The 13,455-nt window shown below is 47.1% G+C and overlaps 2 protein-coding genes across 2 annotated transcripts; both read left to right on the top strand.

Moving 5' to 3' along the window:
* Positions 1-9,221: 9,221 nt before the first annotated feature.
* Positions 9,222-10,102, top strand: LOC120676840 (nuclear transcription factor Y subunit C-2-like). Its single transcript, XM_039958169.1, has one exon. The coding sequence runs from the start codon at positions 9,323-9,325 to the stop codon at positions 9,977-9,979; it is 657 nt and encodes a 218-aa protein (XP_039814103.1). The 5' UTR covers positions 9,222-9,322; the 3' UTR covers positions 9,980-10,102.
* Positions 10,103-10,288: 186 nt separating this feature from the next.
* On the top strand, positions 10,289-12,847 carry LOC120676839 (noroxomaritidine synthase-like). Its single transcript, XM_039958168.1, has 2 exons — positions 10,289-12,045; positions 12,151-12,847. The coding sequence occupies exons 1-2, from the start codon at positions 10,925-10,927 to the stop codon at positions 12,560-12,562; spliced, it is 1,533 nt and encodes a 510-aa protein (XP_039814102.1). The 5' UTR covers positions 10,289-10,924; the 3' UTR covers positions 12,563-12,847.
* Positions 12,848-13,455: the final 608 nt, after the last annotated feature.

Here is a 13,455-nt window from a genome sequence, read left to right as displayed (position 1 = left end):
GTTGCAGGTTTGCTAACTTGAATTTGCTGCACACAGGGCACAGGCCATGTGGATTTTGCATTCGCCGCCATGCATGTGCGGAGCGGCAAGCGATGAATATACCCGTGCCACTTGGCGCCTCTTTTTGTTCTGCTAGCACAAGTACGTACGGCCACAATTTTGAGGCGTGAAACACGTTGCTGCTCAAGGGCTAGCTACTAGGACGTTCCAGGTGTATATATGCGAGTCTTTGACATACATGCCATTAAAAAAGTTGGATGTGCCATACATGTCACTAAAAAATTGGATGTGTCATCTATGCCATCGCGCGAATTTTTTGTGACATACATGCCACTTTGGATGGAAAGAGGTCTAACAGACACTAACGGAGAGGGAGAAAAACTGGTTTGCCCTTCTGGTTCCTGGAGGGGATTCGATGTCTCTCCCTCCGTGTCTCTCTCCTCGTGCCCCTAATTAGTCCCTGGGGAGGCCTCCCACAGCGTCCTCCTCCCTCCTTCGCGCGAGGCCATGGCGCGTGGCGGCGCGCGGGGCCGGCCGGCCACGGCTGGCATGGACGGCGGCGGTGCGAACGGCAGCGGTGCGAACGGCACGGCCTTCCCCGGCGGCAAGCATGGCGTGCGCGGCGGGCACGACCTTCCCTGGCGGCGGGCATGGCCTTCCACGGCGGCAGCCACGTGCGGGGCCATGGAGCGGGCGGCGAAGCGCGGCACGGCCCTCCCCTGCTCCGCCGGCGTGGGGGGTGTGGCGGGCACGGCGAGCCGGCGGTGCGGTGAGCGGGCGGCGGCGCGGAGGGCAGAGCAGCACGGCGAGCAGGGGAGGGGCGAAGGAGGGGCGCGGCGCCCTGCCGGTGGCGGCGCACGGCCGGCAGCGGCGCACGAGCGGGAGTACTCCACGGGCGGAGGCCGCCCGCCGCCGCCCTCGCAGCTGCCCGCCGCCGCCCTCGCGGCTGCGCGCCGCCACCCGCGCGGCCCCCTGCCGCCGCCCGCCGCCGCCCGTCCTGGCGCCCCCCGCCGCCCGCCCTCGCGGCCGCGCGCCGCCGCCCGCACGGCCACCCGCCGCCGCACCGCGGCCCCCTGCTGCCGCCCGCGCGGCTTCCCACCGGCGCAGCCTCAGCCGCTATGCTTCGGGGCAGGGTGCTCTGCGCCAGGTGCTTCCTCTGCACCTTGCGCCTCCTCTTCTCCTCTGTTGAGCAGAGCCTCTCCTCATGTGAACTATACACCCAGGGGCACAATGGTCATTTGGATTGGTGGGTCCCACCTGTAAGTCCTCTAACTCTGTTAAGTTCTAACGGAATATGGATGGAACGCACACATGTCAAAAGAAGTTCGCGCGCATGGCATAGATGACCCATCCAATTTTTTAGTGGCATGTATGGCATACCCAATTTTTTTAATGGCATGTATGTCAAAGACTCTATATATGCACAGTGTGTGCATCATTTCCAAACATTTATGCCACTGTGCATCGCTCTAGGTGGGCATGCAAATTAAACATCCAGACACGATGGATCGATGACTGCATGGCACGAGGCAAAATTAAGCCATGTGCATGCATGTAATTGTCATCGAGAAACTGGCCATTGTTCTCTTCCTGATATACTATTTTCAGAAACGATAGATTAATGTGCATGGCTACTGGCTAGCTGAAAGCATCTAGATCCGTGGATGCTAAATGATAAGTTTTGGTGATTAGTAATAATGTTTGTGACTAACATGTATTTTGAAGAAATTATCGTTTAACCATTTAAGTCGCAAATAAAAGGAGACCCCTCAAAATCAACATTCAACCACACGGACTCAAATAGTCAAGGCTAAGGACTTTTCTAGACTCAAGTGTCACAAGGAGATGAAGAACACTTGATTTAGTATAGATTTTATAGTTTCTAGTTCGTGATCGTACTATTAAGAGGGGTTCGGAGTTAGTAGCTTGATCATTCAAAGAGTTGGCCTTAGATTTCATGCACACTTGCTCAAGATCAACTCAAGACCTGCAAAGAAACTCAGAAAACACTTGGAAGCAGAAAGAATCGACGATCAAATCAACTCCAAGTTAGAAAACAGAAACAAGAAGTTCTCAGTGGGGTCGGATAATCCGAATACACTGGGTTGGATAAACATATCGAAGCACCTGGATTATCCGACGTAGTAAATACATGCTCGGATTTTGAGTAGTAGCATTACTCAGAGAGCATATTTTCAGAGACTGAAAATATCCTGTAGGGTCCGACGCTAAGGATTTGAGAGTCGGATTAATGCTCGGATGATGTACCAGAGAGCATGTTTTCAGGCTGGGTTTTCTCTCTTCAGGACCGGATGATCCGATGTTGTGTCAAGTAGACCGTCGGACAAATGCTCAGTAGCAATGATCAAGTGTCGTTGTATGGAATTCAAATTGGATCAAGGCACCGGATAATCCGACCCATCATTCAATAGGGCATCGGACAAATTGATGAAGTCTTCATAGACGTCTCTTTATTTGATAAGTTGCCTGATCAATTCTGTTTGGTACCTTTTTAAAATAAATAAATACGAGTAATGTTTAGTGCTACCTGGCTGCATTGGTCGCACCGTCCTTGCATTATTAGCTGATAATATAGATTAGACGACGAGGTCTCTTAACTTTTTTTCCTGTTGTAGGTCATCACCAGCCTCAGTACCACTGCTGCACTACATATCTTATTCACCGTCCATAGGAATTTATTAGAATAAGGTGCAGTTCACAGAAGAAGTGTTCAGTATATATAATCCATACGAGATGGCATCATGTAGTAATCAACCATAAAATAAGATAAAGTAACCTCCTACTTCTTGTGTGCAGCTAATTCATCTACAATGGGCCTGTCGTTACTGTTAGATGGCCACTCGTCAGCATGCATGACTTACAAGGACCAATGGACGAGGACTCCCATGGATCCCGTCAGTCATGAATCTAGCTACCCAATTATATAACCCGGATCATATGTACCAGTACCATGGTTCCTAAAGACGAGCTTATTACAAGTATTCATAGGAAGCTCAATTGTCCCAATTTGTGATGAGCACCTATTCTATTCGTGTGAACTGGATGAATAGTGTTAATGATCCCGTGATTCCCGTCCTGATGGTTCCACGGTCTGGTTTCGCCTCTACAGGCGTTGCAGAAGGTTTCGCCTCTACAGGTTTCGCCTCTCCAGTTGTCCGCCGCAACCTACGGCCAGCGATACCCACCTCGTCGCCCCACCTACAACCTGATGCCACCGCCGATCCGCTACCTCAAGATCCCTTCTTCTAAAGCCGGAGACCCACTAGAGGAGCCCCGCCCTAGCAACCGGAACCTCGAAACCTAAAGTCAGCGGCAACGACGCAGTGGCAGTGTGTGAGGAAGACGACAGCAAGCGACGCTTCCTTCTGCGATGACTCTCCTCGCAACCGCCTGCACGATAAATTTTATTTTAGATAATGGAAAGATTATCCGGTTTCATCCTCCTCATCAAGAAGGAATCAGACCAAGTGACCAACCTTATTACAAGTAGTAGCAACCACACCATATTTTCTAATTAAAGTATGATGAAGCATGCTTATTGAAAACCATTTCTTAAACTAAAAGGTCATTCATGGGATGTGAATAAAAAAAGAGCAGACATCTTTAGCAAACGACATGTTTGAATTATCCTCTTTTTTTTATCTTCACTGTGCTGCAACTGCCTGCGTGATAAATAGATTTCGCCACTAGCTAACCCACTCGTCGGGGTCGCAATCGGTGAAAGCGATGTACACCAAGTGGTTTAATTAGCCACGCGAAAAGAAATGGCAATTCAGTTCTGGTGCTACTCGATTGTTCCATCGGAGGAAACAATATAGAAGCAAAGGGCTCCTGAGCACGCGTGCATGACACATCAGCGCGGCACCACGTTCGTAACCAGTATCGTTTTTGATGTAACAGCAACGGGGTGGCCCAGCACTACTAGAGCCTGCCTCGTGATCGGCCAGTCGATCACACGCGCGTCACGGATTCGCTTTGCTCGAGTCATGCATACATCTGATCAACCTTTAGATTCTCAGTCAAGGTCCGGTCTTAAGCCTGAAAGGCTGAAACTATCTTACGTTGATGATGCCAATGAAAAATCAGACTTAGAAAAACTATGAGCAGCACGAACGTGAATAACAAGAAGTTTCCAACTGACAAAACTATTCATGACCACACGGTCAGGTTTACGTCTTTGTTAGTTTCGACTAATGAAGCGCCTAACTGCTCGATCAGAGCCTCAGAGGCCGGCGCCGAACTTAATTAGGTCAATTGCCAGTGGCAACTTTTAGTTGAGAAGGTTGGGCGAAAAAAAAGGGCCTCAAATCAGCTCTGTTTGGTGACTTTTTCTTACAAGAAAAAAAATGTTTTGGTGCTTCATAGCTGCATTGATCGCGCCGACCTTGCACTATCAACTGATAATGTAGATTACTAGATTAGACAACACGCCTTTATCCCAAAATTTTCAACACGCATGGTCACCGGCCTGGTATATATAGAACAGTAGCACTGCATCCTACTCGCCGTCCACAGGAGTTTAGAACCGGTTCAGCTCAGACGACCACTGTTCCATATAGCCCCTAAGATAGAATCTGACTATGTAATGAAACCATAAAAAAAGATAGTAAAGTTATCTCCTGATTCAATTCCCTTGTGGATAATCTGGCTGTTAATTAATTTTATATGGCTTACTTTATTTGACCGTCTAAGTTCACCCTTATTTTTTTCTCAATAATTAGTCTAATATAATAACATTAACATCTGAATTAGATGGCATCCTATCAATACCCTAGGATATTCATATTTTAAGCACTTGCTAATGGTTATGATTCCTTAATTATATACAGATGCAGTATTAACGATGAGATTGTTTGGAACAACAATCAAGGGTCAAAAGGGGGTATCAGAGTTTTCTCACTATGGTTGTGTGAATGTCGCACAACCAGCCAACAAATTCTCGATAATTTAAAGTTACATCACTGAATGTCCATGTCATTTCGTGGAAAATATTATAAACACCTGACTAGCGGAAATGCCTGTTGTAAGCGTGGAAAATATTATAAACACCTGACTATAAGCATTCTCTGAAATTGCTATCAGATTGTGACACCAAATAGTTAAACCAAGAGCGCTTAATTTGCTACTTCATCGATCAATCAGCTGGTAGCACAGCAGTTTTAGTTCCGATCACTTAACATGTATATACCATAGGCAAACTCGCTCAATACTTGGCAAAGTTGGGTACTACACGCTCAGTCAATTTGATAGTCTCGGCCAGTTTTCATTTGGCATGGTGCTCCATCATCCAAACTAATTAAGCCAACTACATATATGTGTTCCAAATGTAAAAAAATAATTCTGCCAACAAATTAATATTGATGAACTTGTATTTTTTCATACAATCAAGAAGTTGAACATTCATGAAGATATTGTTGACCAAAAGTTAAGGCCTTGTTTAGCTCCTTACTCCATAATTTTTAGGAACGGAATCTTGCTATTTAGAAGTACCAAATAAAGTCTATTTACAAAACTTTTTACACGGATGAGTTGTAAATCTCGAGACGAATCTAATGAGCCTACTTAATCCATGATTAAACCATAATTAGTGGATGATTACTGTAGCATCGCTGTTGCAAATCATGGATTAAGTAGTCTTATTTGATTTGTCTCGCGATTTACAGTCCATCCGTGCAAAAAGTTTTGTAAATAGATTTCATTTAATACTCCATGCATGTGTCCAAATCTTCGATGTGATGTTTTTGGGTGTAAAAATTTGGGATCTAAACAGGGCCTAAGTACTTAAGTTAGGATATCACTTGTGTCTGCAACGCCCCAATAGATTTGCACAAGTGTGACATTTTGTATTTTTATGTTTATAGTATTGAAAGGATCGGGTGCTCTAAACTAAGAGGGGGGTGAATTAGGTTCTAATAAAAAACTTAACCTATGGCTCCAACTATTTTGCACAAAACTTAAACTAATTCAAGCTATCTAGACGTGCAACTAGGTTGTTCTAATGTGAAACCCCTATCCCAAAAGAGTTATGCACCCTATAGCCTTTCCTAACAAGAAACTATTCTATGAAAGTAAAGGCACAAAAGTTGCAAGTATTAAATGCGGAAGCTTAAAGAGCGGGATAGAAGATAGCAAACTCTTGACGCGGGTGTTTATCCCGTGGTTCGGTTAGCCACAAAGGCACACCTACATCCACGTTGTTGTAGCACTCACTAAGAGTATTGCTAATCGGACACCAAGTTTTTTCCGTGAACACAATCACGGTCACCTTGACCCCGGGTTCCACTAAGGAGCTTCTCCACAAAGGATGGGGGTCTCCACGTCCCCCGCACAAAGTGTCGTCGCCGCTCCACACCAAGTCGGAGGGTCGATGACGTTGCCGGCGAGCTTCACGCTCCAAGGTGCCGGCGCACCAAGCTCTTGTTTTGGTTCGCTAATGAACCACAACACAAAGGCTCGAAACCTTGCAATCTCACTCACTAAGAGCTAATCCTTTACACAACACTTCTCAAAGTGTGCTAAGGGCTAAGGATAAAATCTTGATGCTCTTGTATGGCTTGGAGATGTTCTTGGGTGTGTGTGGGATGTCCAGCAACTTCAGCAAACTTCAAATGGCCGGGGTGAGGCGTATATATAGGCCACCAAGTCTTGTAGCCGTTGCTCCAACGGTCAGCAGAAAATCTGCGCATCATCGGATGAACCGATGCCTCTGGCTGGGGTAGCGTCGGTTCATCCGGTCACTCATAACCTGAAGTAGCCGTTGAACTCCTGACAGCTGACACAGTGACCACCGGTTGAACCGATGCTTAGCCGTCGGTTAAACCGGTCACTCACAGCACTCAACTCTTCTGCTGACGTCATTACACCGATGGTATGCATCGATGCTTCACCGGTTCAACCGGTGCTGAAGACTTGGCTTTTGCGCGACTTGCATCGTCTCTGGAACACAGTATGCCCAATGCACCGATGCCCCTTTTTGAACCATCGGTTCATCCGGTGCCTATAAGCTGATTTGGCTTCGATTCCCTTCTGCACCAAAATACCATGGCGTCAGTTCTTCCGACAACCATCGGATGCACCGGTGCTCATGCGTCGGTTCTTCCGGTGCTACTGACCGAAGAGAACCCCGTAGGGGCGGCCCTTCGGCCTAGCTACGCCTATCTTCTCTCTCTTTGTCATCACTTGAACCTAAAAGCCTGAGAATAGTCATCTTAACAGTCATATTAGTCTCATTGATTGCGTTGTCATTCGATCACCAAAATCTCTCGAAATGGCATAAATGGTGCCATGTTCGTTTCAAGTATCTAAGCATGTATCGAGTTTTAATTTGCAGAAAAGAAATAAGCACTTGATTGTTCCCTAAAATCATTAACCAAAACTTGTGATGGGTAGTTTGTCTTGTCGAATAATGCACAGGAGACACTGCAAGCAGCGCTGGGTTGGCCTTAACAATGCTGAAGCGATGACATATTTATGCATTATCGTATATGTTGACACCTACTGTCCTTTGCATTTTTTTTATCACCTTTGATTGCCATAATTATTTGATCGAAGGGGACTAGTTGATAACAACCTCAATCTATGACAAATGGAGAGAACCAGGTAGTTGCAGTTAGACTTGTCGCTCCACCTGACTACATTCCATGTTCATACATATGGAGCTGATCCAGGTTTCTTTTTGTTTTCTTGGCCGAACGGTAGGGGTGGTAACGGGTTATGACGCTAATGGCTCTTTTCACAATTCTAATTGGATCTTAATTTTTTTAGTCCAAAATTGAATAAGATTAGAGCCCGACTCTTTTATAGTTCAACTCTTAGATTATCTAGACAAACAATTAAGGCCCTTTGCCACCCCTAGGCACCGCACGGCACCAATTAATTATTGAAAGAGCCAATATTTCCTAGACTTTTCGTGGAACTCAATTGCTTCATGTTCAAATTATCATGCTACAGAGTCCTTATTCCTTAAATAAAATTAACCTATTCTTTTATATACAAACTAAAATTTATATGAGAAGACCGTGTTCTCGGCGCCGGTGTCCCTAAACCGAAAATCTACAGTCAGGAGAGTTAGGACCCGTTCAAACACAGTCTCCAATAAATGATCGAGGAAGTTTCACAGGAAAAAAAAGAAGACAGAACAGATCACTTTGAATGGTGAAGAATAATTTGATTTTTAATTAATTGTTATTCCCGGTCCATGCATACATATGCATGGTTGATATATCTGGTTCTTCTTTCAAAAAACGGGTACTGTATTGTCTTCATCACTGTACATATAGTTGGTTTACTGTAAATGTAAATTTTGTTTTCGCTGGTAGGCAATCCCGGGGTGCCGTAGTTTCTCTCAAAAACTTCAATTGTCTGTGCCTTGGTGGTCTATGATACGAAGCAAGGAAATTCCATCCACACGCGCCGTTTCACACCTAATAACAATTCAATTTACTCTCCACGCAACTGAGGGGAAGCTGTGCCCAAAGCATGCAGGAGCACAAGTGTTTTCCCACTAGCTACTTAGCTAGGTTGGGTGCATGCTCCTCCACGACCAACCAGAGCAACAAGACCTCTGTGAGAAACCGAAGTCAAAATCTGAACGTCAGACCGGCCACAACGTGCGAAATTAATGCGAATGACGACCCTACCTTCGTGCAAGGGTAAAGCCAAACACGCTCTTAATCAACCATTGGACGAGACCTCGCCATCAGCTTTTCTTTTCTTTTTTTTTCAAGAAACTTGATATCAGACAAGATAGTGATACCCTGATAACTTAACCTCGCAAAAAATAAATACGGTGCCTTAGCTACTCGATTGATCCATTAGCCGGCATAAGAAACTAGAGCTTGTCAGCTTGCCGTTGCTTGACGTATGACGTGGCCACGCGTCATCAGGACGTCAGGTGGCCATGCATGCCGCCATGAATCTCCATCAAAAATCAAAAAGAAAAATAGAATACCTTTTCTATAGGGCAAAGAAAGTGGCACACGGTCCTTTTGGGATCATCATTGGCCCAGTGTGAGTCAGGAAAGGGGCGCGGTGGGCTTTTCTTCTCAAATAGAACTTAATGGGCTTTTTTACTCGGCTCGTCAGCCCATTACGACCCATTCTTCTTCCTCTACAGTAGCCTTTACGTAACATTCTACAGTTGCTTTCACCCGTTACGGCGCCGCCCGCGTCGATCGGAGTCGGAATCGCGCGGGAAAGATCCCCAAATTCCCCGCCATTTCTTGCCAATCCAATTACACCAGCGAATCCAACGGCGGATCACACCACCGCCAACATCCCCCTGCAAACCCAAACCCTAGCCATGGCTACCGCCGCCGCCGAGCCCACCGTGGCAATGGATGAGCCGCTCGGAAAGGAGGACGAGAGGATCGACGAGCCCGCCGAGGCAATGGAGCAGATCGCGGAGGAGCGGGAGCAGGCCGGGGAGCCCGCAGAGGCAATGGGGCAGATCGAGGAGGAGCAGGTGGAGCCCGCCGAGCCCGGCGATCCGATGGAGCAGGTCGAGGAGCAGCATGTGGAGGCCGCAGAGCCAATGGAGCAGGTCGGAGTGGAGCAGGAGGAGGCAGAGGCCGAGGAGGGGACATCGCTGCGGCCGACGCTGCCGGTGGGGAGGATCAAGCGGATCATGCGCGTGGACCGGGACATCAAGAAGGTGACGAGCGAGGCGACGCTGCTCATCGCCGCCGCCACCGAGCTCTTCCTGGGCAGCCTTGCGTCCGGGGCTTACACGGCGGCGGCGCGGCGCGGCCGCCGCACGGTGCGCGCCGCACACGTCCGGGCCGCAGCCCGCGCGCACCGGCCCACGGCGGACTTCCTCCTCGACTGCCTCCCCGCCGAAGAGGAGGCTCCCCGCTCTCGCCCGGCCGCCGGATCCGCTGGTGGCGGTGGCGGAAGAGAAGCAAAGCCGCTGCCGCGTGGGACCCGCCGCATCGACGCCTTGTTCCAGAAGGTTACCTAGAGGCGTCTCTCCAGTCTCCGTGTATGTGCTTTCAAATTGGTGTTCTAAATGTTTACTTCAAAAGGCGCTATGTGTACTGTGATGAATCTATGAACTAGCAATTAAATTATGCATTTCTCTTTATAGGGTTCATTGCTGTTTGTTTCAATGATATGAGTGAGCTCATACCTTAATTTAACCCTGCTGCAACGCAAACTTGATGGCAAATTGCTCTTTTCTTCCCTTGCTAGGACTGTAGCACATGATGATAACTGTCAGGTTGCTTCTGGCAAGGTTCTCTCATGGAAAATTGATGAGATCCTTGCCTTGTAGTTAATGTGTTGCTAGACTCTAGTTAGGAAGCCAAGCCGTGTCGGTATCAGTCGAGCAAGCATATAGCATCCCTCCTGCAGTGGGATGCTGCAGCATCACAAAATTTGCATGAGGAATTCTGCATCTGCATCTCGGAATCCCACACTTTTTGGGTGTTTGCACAGGAAACAAGTTGAGCTATGTTTTAGGTTTAGGAAATGTTCTGCTCCCAGCATCAATAAATTACCAGTCTAAGCAGAATTAGAATCAAACAGAAAGTTATAATGATTATTTATGTGTTAGCTCATAAGCCACTGTGATGAGTCAAACTGAATCTTCAATGCATACTCTCATATCACATTGTTTACCATTCGATGAGTAACGTCAGCAATCAAATGCCAAAGCCGAACATATATAAATGTGACATACTCTATAATAATTTGAGCCCCATAATTTTAGCATTGATATTAGGGCATATGAATGTCATGAGTCCTGAACTCAAGGGATACCAATCCCACAAGGAAATCAATGTACACAGGTAGCTTCTTATAGTACACCAAAACCATACATTTGAAATTTGCAAACCCAAAGGTGAAGCCTAGGCCTATTTCTGCATGCACTTCTTCCTTGTGCAACTCATAACCTTGCACTGCCATGGGCCCCTTTTGGAGCTTCATTCCATCCTATCCAGAGGTCTTCCTAGCAATCATCTGCTTTTTCGGGCTTTCCATCTTCCGCCTCATCAGACAGAGCCAGAAGAGCAGCCTCCCGCTGAACTGGCCTGTTGTTCGGATGCTTCCCTTCCTCGTGGTGAATCGACACTGCATTCATGACAAGGTTGCGGATCTGCTACGTGAGGCTGGGTGCACGTTCATGTTCTTGGGTCCATGGTTGCTGGACATGAATATCTTGATAACCTGTGATCCAGCCACAGTCAACCACTGCCTTAACACCCACTTCGAGAAGTATCCAAAAGGTAGAGAATTTGCTGAGATGTTTGACATTCTTGGTGATGGGCTCCTTGTGGCAGACTCTGATTCCTGGGAGTATCAGCGCCGTGTGGCGACAACCATCTTTGGCGCCCGTACATTTCGGTCTTTTGCGATGTCCATAATCGCAAGGAAGGTCGGTACTGTCTTGCTACCTTACCTTGACCACATGGCTAAGCAGAGTTCGGAGGTTGAGCTGGAGGGTGTTTTCATGAGGCTCTCGCTCGATGTCTCGTACTCTATGGTGTTTGCAGCTGATCTTGACGCCTTATCAGTGTCTTCTCCAATGCCTGTGTTTGGCCGTGCCACAAAGGAGGCAGAGGAGGCAATGCTGTTCAGACACCTTGTTCCATCGAGGTTGTGGAAGCTCTTGAGGTGGCTCAATGTTGGGAAAGAGAAAAAACTTGCGGATGCAAAGGTGGTGGTCAATCAGTTCATCTATGAGGAGATCGCCAAACGGAAGGCGCAGGAGAGCAATGGGAGCCAGGCAGATATACTCTCCATGTACATGAAAGTGACCTTGGATGCCAGCATGAGTGAGCAGCAGAAGACCCAGTTCCTGCGTGACACTGCGGTGGGGTTCATCCTCGCTGGGAAGGACCTTATTGCCGTCACGCTCACATGGTTCTTCTACATGATGTGCAAGCACCCGAATGTCGAGGCAAGGATACTCGAGGAGCTTAAGGGCCTCAAGAGCAGTACCTGGCCTGGGGACTTCTCAGTCTTTGAGTGCGACGAACTGCGATCTGCCATTTACCTCCAAGCTGCACTCCTTGAGACACTCAGGTGATACATCTTTTACTTGTCCGTCCATTGATCTCCCGAGCTACTATCTTGAAAACCAGTATCCCCTTAATCATCTGACTGGATGAGGCATTGCTTATGTTTCAGGCTTTTTCCTGCAACACCATTTGAGGAGAAGGAGGCTCATGTTGATGACGTCCTACCAAACGGCACCAAGGTGACCAAGGGCACAAGAGTCATCTTCTCGCTCTATGCAATGGGGAGGATCAAAGGGATATGGGGCAAGGACTGCATGGAGTTTAGGCCAGAGAGGTGGATATCCAAGAGTGGCCGCCTCCGGCACGAACCGAGCTACAAGTTCCTGTCCTTCAACTCGGGGCCCCGGAGCTGCATTGGAAAGGACCTCGGTCTCAGCAACATGAAGATGACAGCTGCCTCCATCATACACAACTTCATGGTCGATCTGGTCGACGACCACGCTGTGATGCCACAGAGCTCCGTCATACTGCACACGCAGAACGGGATGATGGTTAGGCTCAAGAGAAGGGCGGCAGGTTGATGCTTCCTATCACTTAGTTCTTGCTTTATGGGGTTTTGTTCCCGTTTATGCAACAATATGCATTGGAATACTTAAAAGTTTGCACCCATGAATTTGGAGTTGTTTTGAAATGGGGACACTTGATAGGAACGCAATTGTGCGGTAACAGGTGTCAGTGGTAGTAACATAATTGTATGGTTACTGTTGTTGGTGTCTAATACCCTTTTACTTGATTCTATGTAAATTCTAGATCTGTTAAGTTACAATGTATCTTATATTCCTATCTCAATGTCTGTGTGTAGTGTATCCTATTTTTCCGACCCCAACTGAATTGGTTGGGATCATGTCAGCATACAACTACAGATCACATATTTTGTCACAGGAGGGTACACACGGCATACACATGAAAGAGATGACCTATGCTAACACAGGGACACCATCATACTCGTAATGTTTTTTTTATTGGACATTTCCTTTTCAAGACCTGGTCTGGAGTATCATATCCAGATGCTACCTGTCAGCGTATCACAACTTTTCTTCACTTCAAAAGAAACATTGCCTTGCCCCCCACACACATTTGCGTGTGCTCTCGCCTTCATCTGACAAGCAAAATGTATTGGTGCAGCACAACCTAAGTTGGTGACCTTGTTTTCAGGCGCACAGAGTGGTTGGTGATTGAAGTTAATCCTGAACTTTCCTGATGAGAAGACCCTCCTGATTGAGGTGTTTTTGTCTGCACTCTGCAGTTAATTACCCACAGTATGCTTACTACCAATTTGAATAATTCGGCCAAAAAATGTTCAGAAGTAGCACATCACCTCATGGTTTTGTAACTTTTCTAAAAGCACTTTATCTTTACCATTGGCTTCAGAGTTCAACTTAGGTAGACCTAGGTGACATATACAAGTGCAGTA

The sequence above is a fragment of the Panicum virgatum genome, chromosome 5N, assembly GCF_016808335.1.
Source record: "Panicum virgatum strain AP13 chromosome 5N, P.virgatum_v5, whole genome shotgun sequence".
NCBI classification, from domain to species: domain Eukaryota; kingdom Viridiplantae; phylum Streptophyta; class Magnoliopsida; order Poales; family Poaceae; genus Panicum; species Panicum virgatum.
This window is presented reverse-complemented; position numbering and strand designations above follow the sequence as displayed.